Source organism: Protomyctophum bolini (genome assembly GCF_963924005.1).
Source record: "Protomyctophum bolini genome assembly, chromosome: 16".
Taxonomy (NCBI): Eukaryota; Metazoa; Chordata; class Actinopteri; order Myctophiformes; family Myctophidae; genus Protomyctophum; species Protomyctophum bolini.
The window spans coordinates 37,274,796-37,294,733 of NC_137877.1; the positions used below are offsets into that span (position 1 = coordinate 37,274,796).

The window sequence follows — 19,938 nt, forward strand, 5'->3', positions numbered from 1 at the left end:
TCCTCTCTATACTGGATGAAGGAGTGATACTAGTTCCCTAGTCATCCTAGTCCTCTCTATACTGGATGAAGGAGTGATACTAGTTCCCTAGTCCTCCTAGTCCTCTCTATACTGGATGAAGGAGTGATACTATAGTTCCCTAGTCCTCCTAGTCCTCTCTATACTGGATGAAGGAGTGATACTAGTTCCCTAGTCCTCCTAGTCCTCTCTATACTGGATGAAGGAGTGATACTTGTTCCCTAGTCCTCCTAGTCCTCTCTATACTGGATGAAGGAGTGATACTAGTTCCCATCCTAGTCCTCTCTATACTGGATGAAGGAGTGATACTATAGTTCCCTAGTCCTCCTAGTCCTCTCTATACTGGATGAAGGAGTGATACTATAGTTCCCTAGTCCTCCTAGTCCTCTCTATACTGGATGAAGGAGTGATACTATAGTTCCCTAGTCCTCCTAGTCCTCTCTATACTGGATGAAGGAGTGATACTATAGTTCCCTAGTCCTCCTAGTCCTCTCTATACTGGATGAAGGAGTGATACTAGTTCCCTAGTCCTCCTAGTCCTCTCTATACTGGATGAAGGAGTGATACTAGTTCCCTAGTCCTCCTAGTCCTCTCTATACTGGATGAAGGAGTGATACTAGTTCCCTAGTCCTCCTAGTCCTCTCTATACTGGATGAAGGAGTGGTACTAGTTCCCTAGTCCTCCTAGTCCTCTCTATACTGGATGAAGGAGTGATACTATAGTTCCCTAGTCCTCCTAGTCCTCTCTATACTGGATGAAGGAGTGATACTAGTTCCCATCCTAGTCCTCTCTATACTGGATGAAGGAGTGATACTAGTTCCCTAGTCCTCCTAGTCCTCTCTATACTGGATGAAGGAGTGATACTAGTTTCCATCCTAGTCCTCTCTATACTGGATGAAGGAGTGATACTAGTTCCCATCCTAGTCCTCTCTATACTGGATGAAGGAGTGATACTAGTTCCCTAGTCCTCCTAGTCCTCTCTATACTGGATGAAGGAGTGATACTAGTTCCCTAGTCCTCCTAGTCCTCTCTATACTGGATGAAGGAGTGATACTAGTTCCCATCCTAGTCCTCTCTATACTGGATGAAGGAGTGATACTAGTTCCCTAGTCCTCCTAGTCCTCTCTATACTGGATGAAGGAGTGATACTATAGTTCCCTAGTCTTCCTAGTCCTCTCTATACTGGATGAAGGAGTGGTACTAGTTCCCATCCTAGTCCTCTCTATACTGGATGAAGGAGTGATACTAGTTCCCTAGTCCTCCTAGTCCTCTCTATACTGGATGAAGGAGTGATACTAGTTCCCTAGTCCTCCTAGTCCTCTCTATACTGGATGAAGGAGTGATACTAGTTCCCTAGTCCTCCTAGTCCTCTCTATACTGGATGAAGGAGTGATACTAGTTTCCATCCTAGTCCTCTCTATACTGGATGAAGGAGTGATACTAGTTCCCATCCTAGTCCTCTCTATACTGGATGAAGGAGTGATACTAGTTCCCTAGTCCTCCTAGTCCTCTCTATACTGGATGAAGGAGTGATACTAGTTTCCATCCTAGTCCTCTCTATACTGGATGAAGGAGTGATACTAGTTCCCTAGTCCTCCTAGTCCTCTCTATACTGGATGAAGGAGTGATACTAGTTCCCTAGTCCTCCTAGTCCTCTCTATACTGGATGAAGGAGTGATACTAGTTCCCTAGTCCTCCTAGTCCTCTCTATACTGGATGAAGGAGTGATACTAGTTCCCTAGTCCTCCTAGTCCTCTCTATACTGGATGAAAGAGTGATACTAGTTCCCTAGTCATCCTAGTCCTCTCTATACTGGATGAAGGAGTGATACTATAGTTCCCTAGTCCTCCTAGTCCTCTCTATACTGGATGAAGGAGTGATACTATAGTTCCCTAGTCCTCCTAGTCCTCTCTATACTGGATGAAGGAGTGATACTAGTTCCCTAGTCCTCCTAGTCCTCTCTATACTGGATGAAGGAGTGATACTAGTTCCCTAGTCCTCCTAGTCCTCTCTATACTGGATGAAGGAGTGATACTATAGTTCCCTAGTCCTCCTAGTCCTCTCTATACTGGATGAAGGAGTGATACTAGTTCCATAGTCCTCCTAGTCCTCTCTATACTGGATGAAGGAGTGATACTAGTTCCCTAGTCCTCCTAGTCCTCTCTATACTGGATGAAGGAGTGATACTAGTTCCCTAGTCCTCCTAGTCCTCTCTATACTGGATGAAGGAGTGATACTAGTTCCCTAGTCCTCCTAGTCCTCTCTATACTGGATGAAGGAGTGATACTAGTTCCCTAGTCCTCCTAGTCCTCTCTATACTGGATGAAGGAGTGATACTATAGTTCCCTAGTCCTCCTAGTCCTCTCTATACTGGATGAAGGAGTGATACTAGTTCCATAGTCCTCCTAGTCCTCTCTATACTGGATGAAGGAGTGATACTATAGTTCCCTAGTCATCCTAGTCCTCTCTATACTGGATGAAGGAGTGATACTAGTTCCCTAGTCCTCCTAGTCCTCTCTATACTGGATGAAGGAGTGATACTAGTTCCATAGTCATCCTAGTCCTCTCTATACTGGATGAAGGAGTGATACTAGTTCCCTAGTCCTCCTAGTCCTCTATACTGGATGAAGGAGTGATACTAGTTCCCTAGTCCTCCGAGTCCTCTCTATACTGGATGAAGGAGTGATACTATAGTTCCCTAGTCCTCCTAGTCCTCTCTATACTGGATGAAATAGTGATACTATAGTTCCCTAGTCCTCTCTATACTGGATGAAATAGTGATACTATAGTTCCCTAGTCCTCCTAGTCCTCTCTATACTGGATGAAGGAGTGATACTATAGTTCCCTAGTCCTCCTAGTCCTCTCTATACTGGATGAAATAGTGATACTATAGTTCCCTAGTCCTCCTAGTCCTCTCTATACTGGATGAAGGAGTGATACTAGTTCCCTAGTCCTCCTAGTCCTCTATACTGGATGAAGGAGTGATACTAGTTCCCTAGTCCTCCTAGTCCTCTCTATACTGGATGAAGGAGTGATACTATAGTTCCCTAGTCCTCCTAGTCCTCTCTATACTGGATGAAGGAGTGATACTAGTTCCCTAGTCCTCCTAGTCCTCTCTATACTGGATGAAGGAGTGATACTAGTTCCCTAGTCCTCTCTATACTGGATGAAGGAGTGATACTATAGTTCCCTAGTCCTCCTAGTCCTCTCTATACTGGATGAAGGAGTGATACTAGTTCCCTAGTCCTCCTAGTCCTCTCTATACTGGATGAAGGAGTGATACTAGTTCCCTAGTCCTCCTAGTCCTCTATACTGGATGAAGGAGTGATACTAGTTCCCTAGTCCTCCGAGTCCTCTCTATACTGGATGAAGGAGTGATACTATAGTTCCCTAGTCCTCCTAGTCCTCTCTATACTGGATGAAGGAGTGATACTAGTTCCCTAGTCCTCCTAGTCCTCTCTATACTGGATGAAGGAGTGATACTAGTTCCCTAGTCCTCCTAGTCCTCTCTATACTGGATGAAAGAGTGATACTAGTTCCCTAGTCATCCTAGTCCTCTCTATACTGGATGAAGGAGTGATACTATAGTTCCCTAGTCCTCCTAGTCCTCTCTATACTGGATGAAGGAGTGATACTATAGTTCCCTAGTCCTCCTAGTCCTCTCTATACTGGATGAAGGAGTGATACTAGTTCCCTAGTCCTCCTAGTCCTCTCTATACTGGATGAAGGAGTGATACTAGTTCCCTAGTCCTCCTAGTCCTCTCTATACTGGATGAAGGAGTGATACTATAGTTCCCTAGTCCTCCTAGTCCTCTCTATACTGGATGAAGGAGTGATACTAGTTCCATAGTCCTCCTAGTCCTCTCTATACTGGATGAAGGAGTGATACTAGTTCCCTAGTCCTCCTAGTCCTCTCTATACTGGATGAAGGAGTGATACTAGTTCCCTAGTCCTCCTAGTCCTCTCTATACTGGATGAAGGAGTGATACTAGTTCCCTAGTCCTCCTAGTCCTCTCTATACTGGATGAAGGAGTGATACTAGTTCCCTAGTCCTCCTAGTCCTCTCTATACTGGATGAAGGAGTGATACTATAGTTCCCTAGTCCTCCTAGTCCTCTCTATACTGGATGAAGGAGTGATACTAGTTCCATAGTCCTCCTAGTCCTCTCTATACTGGATGAAGGAGTGATACTATAGTTCCCTAGTCATCCTAGTCCTCTCTATACTGGATGAAGGAGTGATACTAGTTCCCTAGTCCTCCTAGTCCTCTCTATACTGGATGAAGGAGTGATACTAGTTCCATAGTCATCCTAGTCCTCTCTATACTGGATGAAGGAGTGATACTAGTTCCCTAGTCCTCCTAGTCCTCTATACTGGATGAAGGAGTGATACTAGTTCCCTAGTCCTCCGAGTCCTCTCTATACTGGATGAAGGAGTGATACTATAGTTCCCTAGTCCTCCTAGTCCTCTCTATACTGGATGAAATAGTGATACTATAGTTCCCTAGTCCTCTCTATACTGGATGAAATAGTGATACTATAGTTCCCTAGTCCTCCTAGTCCTCTCTATACTGGATGAAGGAGTGATACTATAGTTCCCTAGTCCTCCTAGTCCTCTCTATACTGGATGAAATAGTGATACTATAGTTCCCTAGTCCTCCTAGTCCTCTCTATACTGGATGAAGGAGTGATACTAGTTCCCTAGTCCTCCTAGTCCTCTATACTGGATGAAGGAGTGATACTAGTTCCCTAGTCCTCCTAGTCCTCTCTATACTGGATGAAGGAGTGATACTATAGTTCCCTAGTCCTCCTAGTCCTCTCTATACTGGATGAAGGAGTGATACTAGTTCCCTAGTCCTCCTAGTCCTCTCTATACTGGATGAAGGAGTGATACTAGTTCCCTAGTCCTCTCTATACTGGATGAAGGAGTGATACTATAGTTCCCTAGTCCTCCTAGTCCTCTCTATACTGGATGAAGGAGTGATACTAGTTCCCTAGTCCTCCTAGTCCTCTCTATACTGGATGAAGGAGTGATACTAGTTCCCTAGTCCTCTCTATACTGGATGAAGGAGTGATACTATAGTTCCCTAGTCCTCCTAGTCCTCTCTATACTGGATGAAGGAGTGATACTAGTTCCCTAGTCCTCCTAGTCCTCTCTATACTGGATGAAGGAGTGATACTAGTTCCCTAGTCCTCCTAGTCCTCTCTATACTGGATGAAGGAGTGATACTAGTTCCCTAGTCCTCCTAGTCCTCTCTATACTGGATGAAGGAGTGATACTATAGTTCCCTAGTCCTCCTAGTCCTCTCTATACTGGATGAAGGAGTGATACTAGTTCCCTAGTCCTCCTAGTCCTCTCTATACTGGATGAAGGAGTGATACTAGTTCCCTAGTCCTCTCTATACTGGATGAAGGAGTGATACTAGTTCCCTAGTCCTCTCTATACTGGATGAAGGAGTGATACTAGTTCCCTAGTCATCCTAGTCCTCTCTATACTGGATGAAGGAGTGATACTAGTTCCCTAGTCATCCTAGTCCTCTCTATACTGGATGAAGGAGTGATACTAGTTCCCTAGTCCTCCTAGTCCTCTCTATACTGGATGAAGGAGTGATACTAGTTCCCTAGTCCTCTCTATACTGGATGAAGGAGTGATACTAGTTCCCTAGTCCTCCTAGTCCTCTCTATACTGGATGAAGGAGTGATACTAGTTCCCTAGTCCTCTCTATACTGGATGAAGGAGTGATACTAGTTCCCTAGTCCTCCTAGTCCTCTCTATACTGGATGAAGGAGTGATACTAGTTCCCTAGTCCTCCTAGTCCTCTCTATACTGGATGAAGGAGTGATACTAGTTCCCTAGTCCTCCTAGTCCTCTCTATACTGGATGAAGGAGTGATACTAGTTCCCTAGTCCTCCTAGTCCTCTCTATACTGGATGAAGGAGTGATACTAGTTCCCTAGTCCTCCTAGTCCTCTCTATACTGGATGAAGGAGTGATACTAGTTCCCTAGTCCTCCTAGTCCTCTCTATACTGGATGAAGGAGTGATACTAGTTCCCTAGTCCTCCTAGTCCTCTCTGCATGGGGAGTATACTGGACGAAGGAGTGATTTGGGACGCGGCCCGGTGAGCGCGTCCATGTCCAGCACATGGCCGTCTTTGTTTTCATAGACTGACCTCTATCCTGTTTAAAACATGCACCCTCTGACCCACAAACATTCATCACTCTGATGGGAGGCCCGCTGGCTGGTATGCACACGTGCACGCACAAACACACACTCGCATACACACACACACACACACACGCACACACATGCCCCCATTTGTGCGCAACTTTTATCTGTGTACAAAACAGTGAAAACAAACAGCATGTTGAACAACGCGAGTTGCCTGAGCATCGTTTCCATCAACTGACCCGGAATGCCTATATGCGAGCTTATACAATAAATGCACCACGTCTCCGTGTGTAAATGGTAAATGGTGCATTTATATGGCACCCCTTTATCTAAGGCGCTTTACATAGATGGTGCATTACATTCACCCATTCACACGCACCATTCATACACCGATGCCAGAGGAAACCATGCAAGGGAGCAACCAGCACATCGGGAGCAATTAGGGGTTCAGAGTCCTGCTCAAGGACACTTCGACACTAACTCTGGGGGAGCCCGGGTTCGAACTGGAAACCTTGCGGTTCCCATCCGGCCACTCCACCCCTGAGCCACTGCTGCCCCTGTGTACTTATGTATGTAATCCACGTAACCTGAGAACCGTTCGCCCCACCGACTTCAAATTTGACACATGTGTTCCACACTACCACGGGGAGTGCAGTGCCCGGTGTCGAGTCGGTCAGATACACGGTTGTCCAGAAGCGCCACAAAAGGCAAGTCCCCTCGCCCGCTAGAATTCCCAGCCTCTGCCTCCGACCAAATTGATTGTCAGGAAATATTTTTTAAATAATAGACGTTTTTCCTGAAAACTTTACAAGGCGTTTATTTTTATTTTTATCAGCCTCACGGTAGCAGCATTCATGCCTTAATTCACCATATCTATTCTAAATTTACGAAACGCTGTCGGTCGGATTTCATAAAGTGTCGCCTGTCTGATGTCTGAGGCCTCATGCACGCGTACAGAACACAAATGTTTGGTCAAACCACGTGACTCCCATTGGAAAAGCGTTGAGGCCAGGCGTGGAACTACCGGGGGGAGGGGGGTGTAGTTTGAAGTTTCCCCCCGCGGCCCATGAACCCATGGGGGCCCCGGGGGCTGTCAGATGATCGATCGATGACCACACAGCGTTACACAGTCACTCACGACAGATACCCATTCAAAGCGTTATCTCTCAGGGCGCTACAAATATATCTACACATCCTGTATAGGTTCACTTAAGACATAAAACTAGTGTTGACTAATCATTACAAGTATAGCTCTTATTTTGAAGAGGAAGAGGAAGTCTGTTTCGGCTGTAGCCTATACTTCCATGACTGTCATCATGACAGACAGTTGTTTTTCCAGATCATAATATTGCCTGGAGGGAGGCACTGTAAACATTGATTAGAAGTGATGGTGGTGGTGGATTGCTTTTAGCCAAAGTTTATATTACCGTATGAAAGCCGTGATGCTGCACATCTTTGACTTAAACAACTTGTACACACTTTGGAATATACGTTAAAAATGGTGGGTCCTATCGAGCTACTGCGGCAGTAGCCAGCATTAGGTGAGTAATTCATTGAATGTAAAAGTGTCACGCTGACGCTGGTAAGGCAGCTGCCCAAAACATTAACAGGTAGGCAGGCAGGCTACAGTAGGCCTACAGTATACTGTCACTGCCTGCAAGGATGTACAGTACTTGGAACTGTTGGCCCGACTTGGCCGCCGTGCCATAATATTAATTTTAGTTCAGAAGTGGGTCCACCTTTTACCTGCAGCTCCGCGGTCTGGTGCTTGCACACATGCATGCAGCAAGCATACAAAGAACTACGATTTGTAGCTTGTCTGACACCTTAATCAAGTTGAGAGAGGAGCATCTTATCGGCAGTTCCCGGGATATGTTTGTTTAAAAGTGATGTTACGCGACGTCAAGCGTCACCGTCCATATATGGCATCGGGTATTAGAACGGGTAATATAAGGCCCTAGTCTTTGTAAACAGATGCTTTGTGGAAAGATGTGATAGCTAAGCTTAATAAACAGGTGTGTGCAGCTTTGTGCAAAACCAAAAAAAGGATGTAATTATACCTTGCTCTAATCCGTCATTGAATGCTGAGCCTGACGGTACAGCATTAAGTACAAAACACAGTGGTATATATGCTATATCATTGCGGAGGTTGGTGGTTCAAACTTTGACCTCAGGCGCTTTTCAGAACTAGTAGTTTGCAGTTGTACCTAGTCCTAGTCATGATTCACTAAAGAGCATGCCAGACAATGGACTAAATACAGAACACGCACACACACACACACACACACACACACACACGCACACGCACACGCACACAGAACAGAACAGCTCAGGCTGGCTCACTTTGTTAAGACATTCTCTAGAGATGTTCCTAGAATCATCGTTGGAGGTTCAAACCCAACACTTCCTTATAAGGAGAGATTGAACAACTTTCAGTCAAATAATATGAGTATAGAAAAGGAGACACTGAAAAGGCCCATTCACACAGCTGTGATGGAAGACAATTAAGGGGAAGGGCCGGGAGGGGGGGGTGAGTCTAAATGTGTTAAGACAATCTGTAGACGTTCCTAAGATTAGATCGACGGTTCAAAGTGACTCCAAAGCAATGAAGGCTGATATTCAGAGCATGACTGAAAGCCCTCTAGGAAGGTTTATTGAGTGTGACGGTACCCCATAGGGTATAGCGGTGAGGTCCCTCTGAGGGCCGAAACAGACGGTTAAAGCCCCCCTGAGTGTGACGGTATACCATTAGGGTAGCGGTGACTTGAAGTCCCTCTAAAGGGCCAGAACAGCCTGTTCAAGCCCCCCATCATGCCAACCCAAATGACTCCATCACAAGAGGCTGTCTTATCTCCCTGGTGTTTCCAGGGAGTTCCTGTTGGTGTGTTATGGTAAGAAGAATCACCCAACTGCACTTTTACAGATATATATACAGTATATATATTGATTGCCACTGTATACAGTACATACAGGAGCTATTCTGTAGAATAGAATTCAGTTCTCGACCAGATGAAGACCGTAAACTATTCGAAACGTGTTAGCAATTATTTATTTATAGAATAAAATGTGTTTTAACTTCACTTCCTCTCCATCCACATATTTGAGTGCTCGGATCTCCTTTTCCTTTTTAAGAATAGAATAGTTTCCCCCTCCTCCTCCTCCTCCTCCTCTTCATAATAATAATAATAATACCACTAACACTACAGTAGTAGTACTAGTTATATCATTTAAAATAAGTTCTGTGTTGCAGATTTAATAACACATTTTAACAGCTATTCACCGCCAAGGCCTGCAATATATTACAACGAGACACATCATCGTGTGTGTGCGTGCGTGCGTGGCGTGGGGGGGCTAAGGCGGCGGACTGGCCGACTACAATGGGCTTGCGACTGATCTGCCGTGAGGTCAAAGGGCAGGAGTTAGAACCACCTGTGCAAACATCACTCTGCTCTCCGTCGAGACCTAAATAATATGCTAGACGGTGAGACGGGGGAGATGAGTGTTGATGTGCGCCGTCGCGCACAGACACGTCTGAGTACATAATACAGTACAGGCAGACACACGTACTGTACACGCGCACATAAACAAACATTATGCCTTGATGGATGCAAGCCAGCCAGCACACACACACACACACACACACACACAGGCACACATTCCACATTTGTCTCTTTGCTCATCATGGCAAAATGCGCACACGGGTGAAATGACCCCTCAGCGGCTTCTGACAGACAGTTTTAACGGACCCCTCACCAACCTTATATAATCCAGTCGTTTTAACCCTGCCCCTGTATAGTTCTGTACCTGCCTTGTCTAACCTGTATTGTGATTAGTCTTTGTTTTCCACCTGTGTCCTCTTAGTCCCCCAGCCAATCCCTGTCTTGATTTAGAGTTTTGTTTCACCTGTGCCTAGTTAGTCTGTGTCTATTTATACTCCCCTGTTTGTTCAGTTCCGTTGCTAGTTCGTCACATAATGTCAGTAGTGTTCAGCTCCTCGTGTATCCATGATTTAACTCCTAGTGTATTCCTGATATATGTACTTCAAGTTCCTTGTGTTGGGTTTTTTGGAATAAAACCCTTGCATTGAAGCTCATCTGCCTGCGCCTATCTGTCTGCAATTGGGTCCTAATTGCTCCTGACTTTGCACTGTGACACGTACCAACTATCATTTAGCTGGGGACCCCCTAGCTGGAAAGGACCCCTAGGGGTCCCCGCCGGACCCCACTTTAACCCATTCTGACCTGAGATCAGATTCATACGAGGTTTCCACTGGACACACAACTGGTCTGATGAACCCATTCTGACCTGAGATCAGATTCTAAAAATGTCAGTCGCTCTTCGATTTTTCAAAAATAGCAGACCTACAAGCTCGTAGCGCGCCACTCGGTGGCGCGCTATGAGCTTGTAGATCTGCTATTTTTCAATAGCTAAAGCATAACATAGTGCTTAGCTTACACCAAAATGGGTGCCCGCCCAGAATGGGTTAAGAACCACTTGTATAGTGCATACATACACAGTAAAGTCCCAAAGTGTTCATTTATCCATTTGTATGTACACTCCCCAGAGTTAAAGTAATTAGCGTGTGATTGCCTCTGGTTATTCTTGCTGTGCATAGGACACATGATATTCTCTCCACTCTCAAGTCACATCAAGCAGTGTAGTGCTAAACATCAGCAAGAGCACACATGTTATACCAACGAGAATCTGTATGCCGGAAAATATTCAGGGTGAGCGACAAAATAGCAGGCAGGAGAATGAGACTCACAGGACACTGCCAAAGACGCAGCAGGAGCTGCCAGCCAGCAAACTGATGCTGTGGTGTGTGTGAACCAAGTACCAACACATGGGCACCGGTCACGACGACGTCCCACCCTAACATACAGTACGTGGAGGCACTCAGGAAAGATGCAGGAGCGCAAAGCACCAACAAGCTGGCCGGATGTATGGAGAGCCGGGAATGACTGGAGGCGACGATGGAAGGCTCGTCTGAGGACGACCTAGAGAGAGAAGCAGTCTGGAGGTGCTCTGCAAGACTGCCTCCACCGATGAGAAATAAATTTCTTCCTCATTTCTTCCTCCATCTGTCGTTTGAGGGGAAAAAGGGCCTTAAGCCATTTAGGACACCAGATTCTACAAAATGTCTTCTAAATCATGGCAGTTTGCTGAAAAAACCTATGTTTCTATGTCAGTGGTTTTCAAAATATTCCATGTCAAGAACCCCAAAAATGATATATGAAAATATGTTGTTCTAAAAGGTCAACATAAGCAAACATTTGAGTTAAAAAAACGTTCGCTCTGAAAGAATATATACTTCCAAATTTGTGCCACATTTTCACCGAGTGCCGCGCTTGTATGAGCTTGTATAGGTCTGCTATTTTCCAATAGCTAAAGTATGACATAATGCTTAAAACACCAAAAGGGGTGAATTCCCGCTCAAAATGGGCTAAGTGTTACTATTGTGAAAGTCAGCCGTCTCGTGCATAGCGCTGCCTGCATGGCTGGAAGAGCAAGAAAGTGTGCACATGCACATGCGCGCACATGCACATGCCTGTGTGTATGTGTGTGTAGCAGCAGGAATAATATGTCGTTCCACTTGCCATGTCTTGTGTTACGCTCTATAGCCACGGGACCACCCTCCTCGTGCCCCTGCAGACGTGGGGAGTAGACCCCGTTTTCATAACTCCTTCCCAGTGTATTATTGATGTCCCCCGGTGTGGGTTTATCCCATCCTGGGCGGGAACCCCTTTTTGGTGTTTTATAAGCATTCATGTTATACTTTTATAGCTATTGAAAAATAGCAGATGTGTAGTGCAAATCTTTGAATACACTAGTATATTCTTTCAGAGCGAAAGTTTTTGCTTCTAAGGGGGGGTTCCTAGAACAACATATGGGGGTCGGCGGCCAATTACAAATATTTTTGGGGGTCCTTGACAAGAAAATGTTTGAGAAGGACTTAGCATAGAAACATAGGGTTTTTCAAGAAGATATTTGTAGAATCGTCCTCAGGTCTAAACGGGTTATATAGTGTTTCCTGACAGAGCTGCAGCGAAGGTTCTCTGACTGCATTTAATTTGTGATTGGCAGGTGAATAAACGGCTGCTGGCACCAGCATTAAGACATTAAGACCATTTTCTTTAGAAGTATACGTACAACCCAGATGAGTTCACACAGCATGACTGTGTATGAAATGTATGAGCAATGTGTGTGTGTGTGTGTGTAGTTCTTTATGACAACGCTTGGTTTTCTGTCCCACGTTCAAGTCTATGTCCTCATCTTGTCGTTTGACTGTGTGTGTGTGTGTGTGTGTGTGTGTGTGTGTCACTGTGTGTTTGCGTGTGCGTGCGTGCGTGCGTGCGTGCGTGCGTGCGTGCGTGCGTGCGTGCGTGCGTGCGTGCGCTGTCTGATCATTTTTTTAAGAAACAAATGTACAAAACACACACAAAAGTATCGGCATAAAAATGTACTTAAAGTACTAAAAGTAAAAGTGCTAGTAGTATTGCAGAATGTCCCATTTCACAAGTTCAAAATGTGTACAAAATCTATTGTAAATAAACAGCAGATCTACAAGCTCACAATGCGTCGCGTTGCAACGCATTGTGAGCTTGTAGAATGTAGATCTTCTATTTTCAAATGGCCAAAATGTATATATAGGGTTGAAGTGGTTATAATGTATGTTTTCTAATCAAAAGTCGCAAAAGTAACTAGTAACTAAAGTTTTCAAATAATTGTAGTGAAGTAAAAGCACAAATGTTGGTAAAGTATACAAATACCTCAAAATTGTACTTAACTACAGTACTTAAGTAAAAGTATACTTAGTTACTTACTTTCCACCAGTGCATATAGGCCATATTGGGGGGGGGGGGGGGGCGGGGGCTATGGAATACATAACACATGCGTGCACACGTCTGTTAGTAAAGCACATGCATGTGTGTATAATCCCAGCCTGTCTTTGTGCATTGAGAGGACAATCCCACACTGTCCTTGTGCATTGAGAGGACAATCCCACCCTGTCCTTGTGCATTGAGAGGACAATCCCACCCTGTCCTTGTGCATTGAGAGGACAAAGATTGGGACAATGACGGTCAGAGGCTCATCTGATACCGAAGAGAGACACAGGAAACATGACGGGAAAAGACCACGCCACACGCACAGCAGGTTATGCCGTGTGTGTGTGTGTGTGTGTGTGGGGGGGGGGGGGGGGGGGGGAGGGTGTGTGGATGACCCAGCTTCCTGCAGGCCAGATTAATGGGCTAATATTGGACATAATCCTCCCATTGTGAAAGTGTCCGGACCAGGCAGCTACGCTGGGGTGAAGAAGTCAGACCCTATGTAAACAAACACGCACGCACGCACGCACGCACACACACACACACACACACACGCATGCACACACACACACACACACACACACACACACACACACACACACACACACACACACACACACACACACACACAAACACACACATGTCCCCTGTGTGCATACACGTAAAGGTGCACACGGGGGGAGGGTTGCTGGTGGAGGATTGTTTATGAACCACGACTACGGACGGTTAACTGCATGCCATCCATGAGTCTTCAGGTTTACTATAGTTAAAAAAATCACACCCGTGTGAAGTGAGGGCCGCTAATATGTTAAAGTATATCTCATGTGATAGGGTTAGTTAGGTGATGTAATTGTGATGTAAAACAAACGGTGCCAACACAAACATTAAACGCCATTAACAATAAAGAGACAATATGACGTAAATGACACATTATGATGTACATTTTTGTTTACAATTTTTTTTTAAACTAAAGACAACATTAAACCTGTGTATATAGGAGGGGCTATAGCGGCCCCTCAAGAATAGGCACTAAGCCCAGTGCTCAGACAGTCTATGACGTAAGGTTCTCCGCATTCATTGTCAACGGGAATGTAATGTTTGTGTAAGACGAAAATCCACACGAATAGCTGAATATAGGAGGGGCTAGCGCCGCTCAAAAACACAAGTACTGCTTTAATTCTGACATTTACACTCTCCGCTTTGACTGGGACCAGAAAGCAAGGAGTTGCCCACACCAAGAACCCTGGTCTAACTCAAGTGTATAGTGTAGAGTCCACTATAATGACGACAGACAGCAGCGAATAATACCGCTGGGGTCACTTTATGGGGAATATCTGAATAATAATAATAATAATAGCTGAACAATGGAAACACTGACGACGACAGCTCTAAATCCAATGAAAAAACAACCAATCAAAATCTTTCAGAATTTACAGCCCGTCACACTTCACTCAACACATTGACATGTTTGCGAAACATACTCGTTAATCAGTGTGTGGAGGATGCTCAGATAATTATCGTTACAGTTATTAGTATCATCATCATACCATAATTCACTCAATGTCTGTCTGAATGAAAGAATGTCTGAATGAATCGTAGCCTCACACTGCCTGCACCAATCGCTCCAAATGACACAAATCATGCACGGAATGTCCAATCCACCCCAAATGTATTTCATTCACATGTCGAGGGTGGTTTAATCAACGGGGAGCCCAAAGCAATTCCATTTTCATCCACAGGGGGCTTCCGCAAAAACATGCTTTTTTGGGGGATAAATCTGCTATGTTTGCGATAGCGTATAGCCTATACGTGCGCTATAGCAAGACAGGACAATTCCCTCCCAATCAGTAATGTGATCTATTACATCGCATTAACCCACACTGTATACATCATTTATGTGTTCATATATTCAGAACGGGCATAAAGGTCTTAGAACACCTTAAAGCTCTCATTTCTACATCCGACAGCGAACTAACAGCCTCTGTCTTTCCCTCTGTGCTCGTAATGTCAACGTACAGTACACACACAGTCAGGATGTATTGGGGAGATAAAGCCCCTGCAGGCCCTAGCTCGATAGTGTGTGTGTGTGTGTGTGTGCGTGTGTGTGTGTGTGTGTGTGTGTGTGTGTGTGTGTGTGTGTGTGTGTATGTGTGTGTGTGTGTGTGTGTGTGTGTGTGCGCGTGCGTGCGTGCGTGCGTGCTCTCTGTCGCTGGAACAGAGATGTTTTACGTCACCATTGGTTTACTTACTGCTGGCCGAGGACATGGGACTGTAATCAGACCTGCAGTATAAAAAAGACAGAGATGGAGAGTGGAGGGAGTGAGGGAGGGAGGACAAGAAACAGAGAGAGAGGAGACAGGAGTTTATACTAGTGTAAACTGTACAAATCGGAATGATTTAAAAGCTATAACTATAGTCCAGGGGAAGTGCCCCCTTCCCCTACATCTGGTTAAACAGTAGGAGCTGCTTCAAGTACAAAGTTATACGTATACTAAAGACAGACACACAAAATCACTTTTCAACTTAATAATGATGATGCATTGTTTCTTTAAGTTTATCCGCAAATTGAACAGTGAAAGGAGGGATGTGAGCTGCAGCGCGCTACATATTTCATGGGGCTGCTTAATGTGCACTGTGGATTAGGTGAAAATTCGTCTCGCGGAGCCAGACGATTTCCGACAATTTGCGTAATTACAGTAATATGACAATACACAGATGGCCACATGTATGCGCACACACACATTACACCCACACACACACACACACACACACACACACACACACACACACACACACACTGCACACACACACCCACACACAAGCACTGAACGGTTCTACACACACAACTAGACTGCACCGCGCAAACGTCATTCCAGAATTCCTGCGACACTGACTCACCATTAGCATCTGTCACTGCTCATTCTACATAACCTGAGGTATAGTTTGTGCTAGTGTTGGGAGTCAGATGACAACCACAGAAGACACTGTCCCTCCACACAAAAGACCCCCACTGTGTGACTGTATACAGCTATAACCCAATAAGTCCCGGTCTGGTCCACGGACCTGTCGGCCGGGATTGCATGCAAGGAACCAGAGCGACGGGTCTGTTTCCTGCCGCAGGACATTATCAATCTAGCTAATTAGGCATTTAGTAGTCTAGTCAATTAACCCGTTTAGGGCTGACGTCGGGGAAAAAAAATCCTTCTAAATCACAGAAAAACATTCTGTTTCTATTTATCAGTGGTTCTCAATATTATAATTGATTATATGTAATTGGCCGCCGACCCCCATCTGAAAATATGTTGTTCCTTCCAGGGACCCCCCCAGAAGCAAAGATGAAAAACGTTGGTCTGAAAAAAGATGCTTGTAGATCTGCTGTTTTTCAATAGCTAAAGTATAACATGATGCTCGAATTCGAAACAACAAAAGGGGTCCCCGCCCAGAATGGATTAAAAGGAATGGAGGATGGAGAGATAGTAGTAAAAAGAAAATAAAGCAAAAAAAGCTAAATAAATCACACGTGGAACAAATAAGTGCTGAAAGAAGAGTACGGGACAATTCAGACGGAAAGACACAGACAGAAGGCTTGACACCTCCCCCCCCCCCCCCCCCCCCCGCCCGCCACAGAGACGAATCCCTGTTTACAGAGGAATCAGGATGACAGAATGTGGAAAAAGTTAAAGACGGAATAGAGAGAGTTGCTCTTTGGGAAGTTATAAAAGCCGAAGGTTTACGAGTCTTTGGAGAGATGAAGAAGGAGGTGGTCGGTCGTGGTATAGTTGTTGCATGGGGGTCTTGTTTTGAGTGCTCCCTCGGGTGTGTGTGTGTGTGTGTGTGTGTGTGTGTGTGTGTGTGTGTGTTTGGCATGCCCGGGGCCTCAGCATGAGCGCCAGTTTAACGTCTCGACCTGGCGTTCATCTCTCAGTCTGGCCTCAAAAGCGTGCAGCCACACCGCCCAGGCTTCATCTCCGTCCAAAGACAATAAACAAAGTGAGGCGGGGAGAGCAGCTACGGCCTCGGTGGGTCATGCATGCCGAGTTCAACGGCAGAGTGACACCAAAAGAGACTCGACGTGCATGTGGGGGAACTGATCATGGGCAGGTTCATTCTAACTGATTGCTGCACACACTGTGTTAAGTCTATCGATGGCTGCCACAGGGAGGGATGGATGGGTGGAGTGGATGGATGGGTGTTTATTGACGGGAGCCCCTCCTATATACAGGTTTAATGTTTGTTTTTGAGTGGTGCAAACCACTCCAAGGAACAGCAATGTCCGTGTATACACCTACCTATGTGTGGTTAACCTATGTGACGTTAATGAGCGAGTATAATGAGTACCAGTAGGGGCGCTGTTGCCAGAAATAGAGAGAGAGAGATATAATTAGTGCTGCACTGTTGCCTCCTAATGAGAGAGAGAGAGAGAGGAGGGGGGGGGGAGAGTTGCACCACTCAGTTCACACGGGTGTGATTTTTTCTTAAACAAACATTAAAATATTTGTTTTGTCTGATAATTACGTCATAGAACCGCTGCTCCTTCACCTGGAAAGGAGCCAGCTTAGGTGGTTCGGGCATCTGGTTAGGATGCCTCTCGGGCGTCTCCCTATAGGGAGGTCCTCGAGGCACGTCCCACTGGGAGGAGACCCCGGGGCAGACCAAGTCGCGGTTGGAGGAAACACGTCGACTCACTGGCCTTGGAACGTCTCGGAATCCCCCAGGAGGAGGTCACTAATGTTGCTCTGGGGAGGGAAGTCTGGAGCACTCTGGTGGAGCTGTTGCCCCCGCGACCCGACTACGGATAAGCGGTTGAAGATGGATGGATGAATTACGTCATAAAAGATGTACTGTATATATAGCACCTCTCACTTCCCACGGTTGTGATTTTTGTTCATTACGGATCCTAACTAACTACTCTTCCTGGGGTCCAAACACTCATACAATCAAATTAAAACATATAATACAATGTGAATTTTGCCATTACATAGTTAAAATAAAACAAAACAAATCTAAAATAATTGAAGATTTCAGTCGTCATATACCTTGGATGGGTGGATGGATGGAGAAAAAGTAGGGGAGCACTATTATGAATTGATGACCGATCCGATCCGATACCGATAATATGGTGTTTCAATGGCCGATTCCGATTATATCGTGCATAAAAAAATAAAAAATAAAGAGTAGGAGGAGGAAACAAGACACTGAGCAGGGATATACCAAAGAATTATAGCTATAAGCAAAGACTTGACACATGAACTGGAAGACAATTATGGAAAATCAGAGTATCCATGGAGACGATGACGAAGGAAGACGATCAGAGCGAACGAAGGGGCTGGGATTGAGCAACAGTTAGTTGGTGTGGGAACAGAGGAGTGAGTTTTAGAGGAAGAAGAGGGAGGGGGGGGCGTGGAGGATATGACCCCAGTGCGCTGCTGAGTGCGTCTCAAGTTATCAGCTTGAGATCCCTGCTTTTCCTTTCTCATCAGCACTTCTCCACGAATGACTGAGCAGAACTGAAAGTTTTTTTTAATGTTTTCCCATAACACACAAACACACACACACACACACACACACACACACACACACACACACGTACACGGACGCACACAAACGCATGCACGCTCTGTTGTTTGGTTCTAGGTACGGGCTAATGGAATAGTATAAGTCTCAGGTGACTCCTATAAAACCACCCTTGGTGGGCAAGGTAACATCATGTTACCATGCCCTTATCCCAAGCCTGTATAGGAATGAATACAAGCTGTACAGTGACAGAGAAGCATTTTTTTGAGTGGTGCAACCACTCCTATAAACAGCTATATGGGTCCCTGGCTGGGTCTGTCCGACAGTCCGAGTGTGGGAGCACGAAAACAGGCCACTCTTTTCCATGTTCCAATGCAGCAGCCAGCATGCATATATTAGGCACTGTAGTTGTGGCCGTTAACATTTACTCCTTAACATTTCCTTGTCTGGCCAGAAGATGAAGTACACAATCTTATATAAGATACAGTTAAATGAGAACATTTAAAGAGGACATAACTTCACACCGGTCTCTCGCAAAACAACGCAACGCAACACAACACAATTAGGCAAAGTGTGCACTTGTTTTACTGTTGCCACACTGCATGCTGCAGCACCATGTCAAATGGTGCACTTACGTAGGCTATATAGCGCCTTTATCCAAGACGCTATTACATAGATTGTGCATTACAGTCATTCAATTCACACACACATTCACACAGCGATGGCGGCGAAAACCATGCAAGGCACCAGCCAGCACATCAGGAGCAATCAGGTTTTCAAGGACACTTTGACACTAACTCTGGGGGAGCCCGGGTTCTAAATGGCAACCTTGCGGTTCCCATCCAGCCACATCACATCAGCTATAGGCATCCCTCCAGCATCTATAGGCTGTGGGATGCCTTACCTGAGGGATCTATATATGGCTATAGCAAAGTCTGAAAAGCTTCTAAATCAAGGTCTTCTCGCCATTGTATTACCTCTTTTATGCATGATTATTTCCTTGTATACATTTTCCAGCTCAGTGGCCTTGTGGTTAGAGTGTCCGCCCTGACACTGGGAGGTTGGGGTTCGATCCCCGGCCGGGTCATACCAAAGACTGTAAAAATGGGACCCAGTGCCTCCCTGCTTGGCACTCATCATCAAGGGTTGGATTGGGGGGTATAAGTCCCTGCGACATACTAGCGTCATGTCCAGGGGGTGTACTTGTACATCAAGCTGCCTCACGCTACAGAAACAGGAGATAGGCTCCTGCCCCTATGGCTCTGCAAGGCTACTTATACATTTTCCTGCATGTCAATTGATGCCATTTGCTTTTAATTATGTGTATTTTATACTTTTTTTATACTATTTACTTATATATATATTTTGATTATTACTTTATTATTATTATTATTATTATTATTATCACTAC

The 19,938-nt window shown here is 45.2% G+C and overlaps 1 protein-coding gene across 3 annotated transcripts in view; it reads right to left on the bottom strand.

Moving 5' to 3' along the window:
- Positions 1 to 19,938, bottom strand: part of fam124a (family with sequence similarity 124 member A) — a 45,360-nt gene that overhangs the window by 24,326 nt on the left and 1,096 nt on the right. For 2 of the 3 annotated variants that reach the window (XM_080785426.1, XM_080785425.1), the window contains exon 2: positions 15,263 to 15,294. The exons of the other annotated variant lie outside the window; for it this stretch is intronic. In XM_080785426.1, the coding sequence (XP_080641552.1) occupies positions 15,263 to 15,294 (32 nt within the window). The remainder of the gene's footprint in view (positions 1 to 15,262; positions 15,295 to 19,938) is intronic. 3 annotated transcript variants of the gene reach the window in all.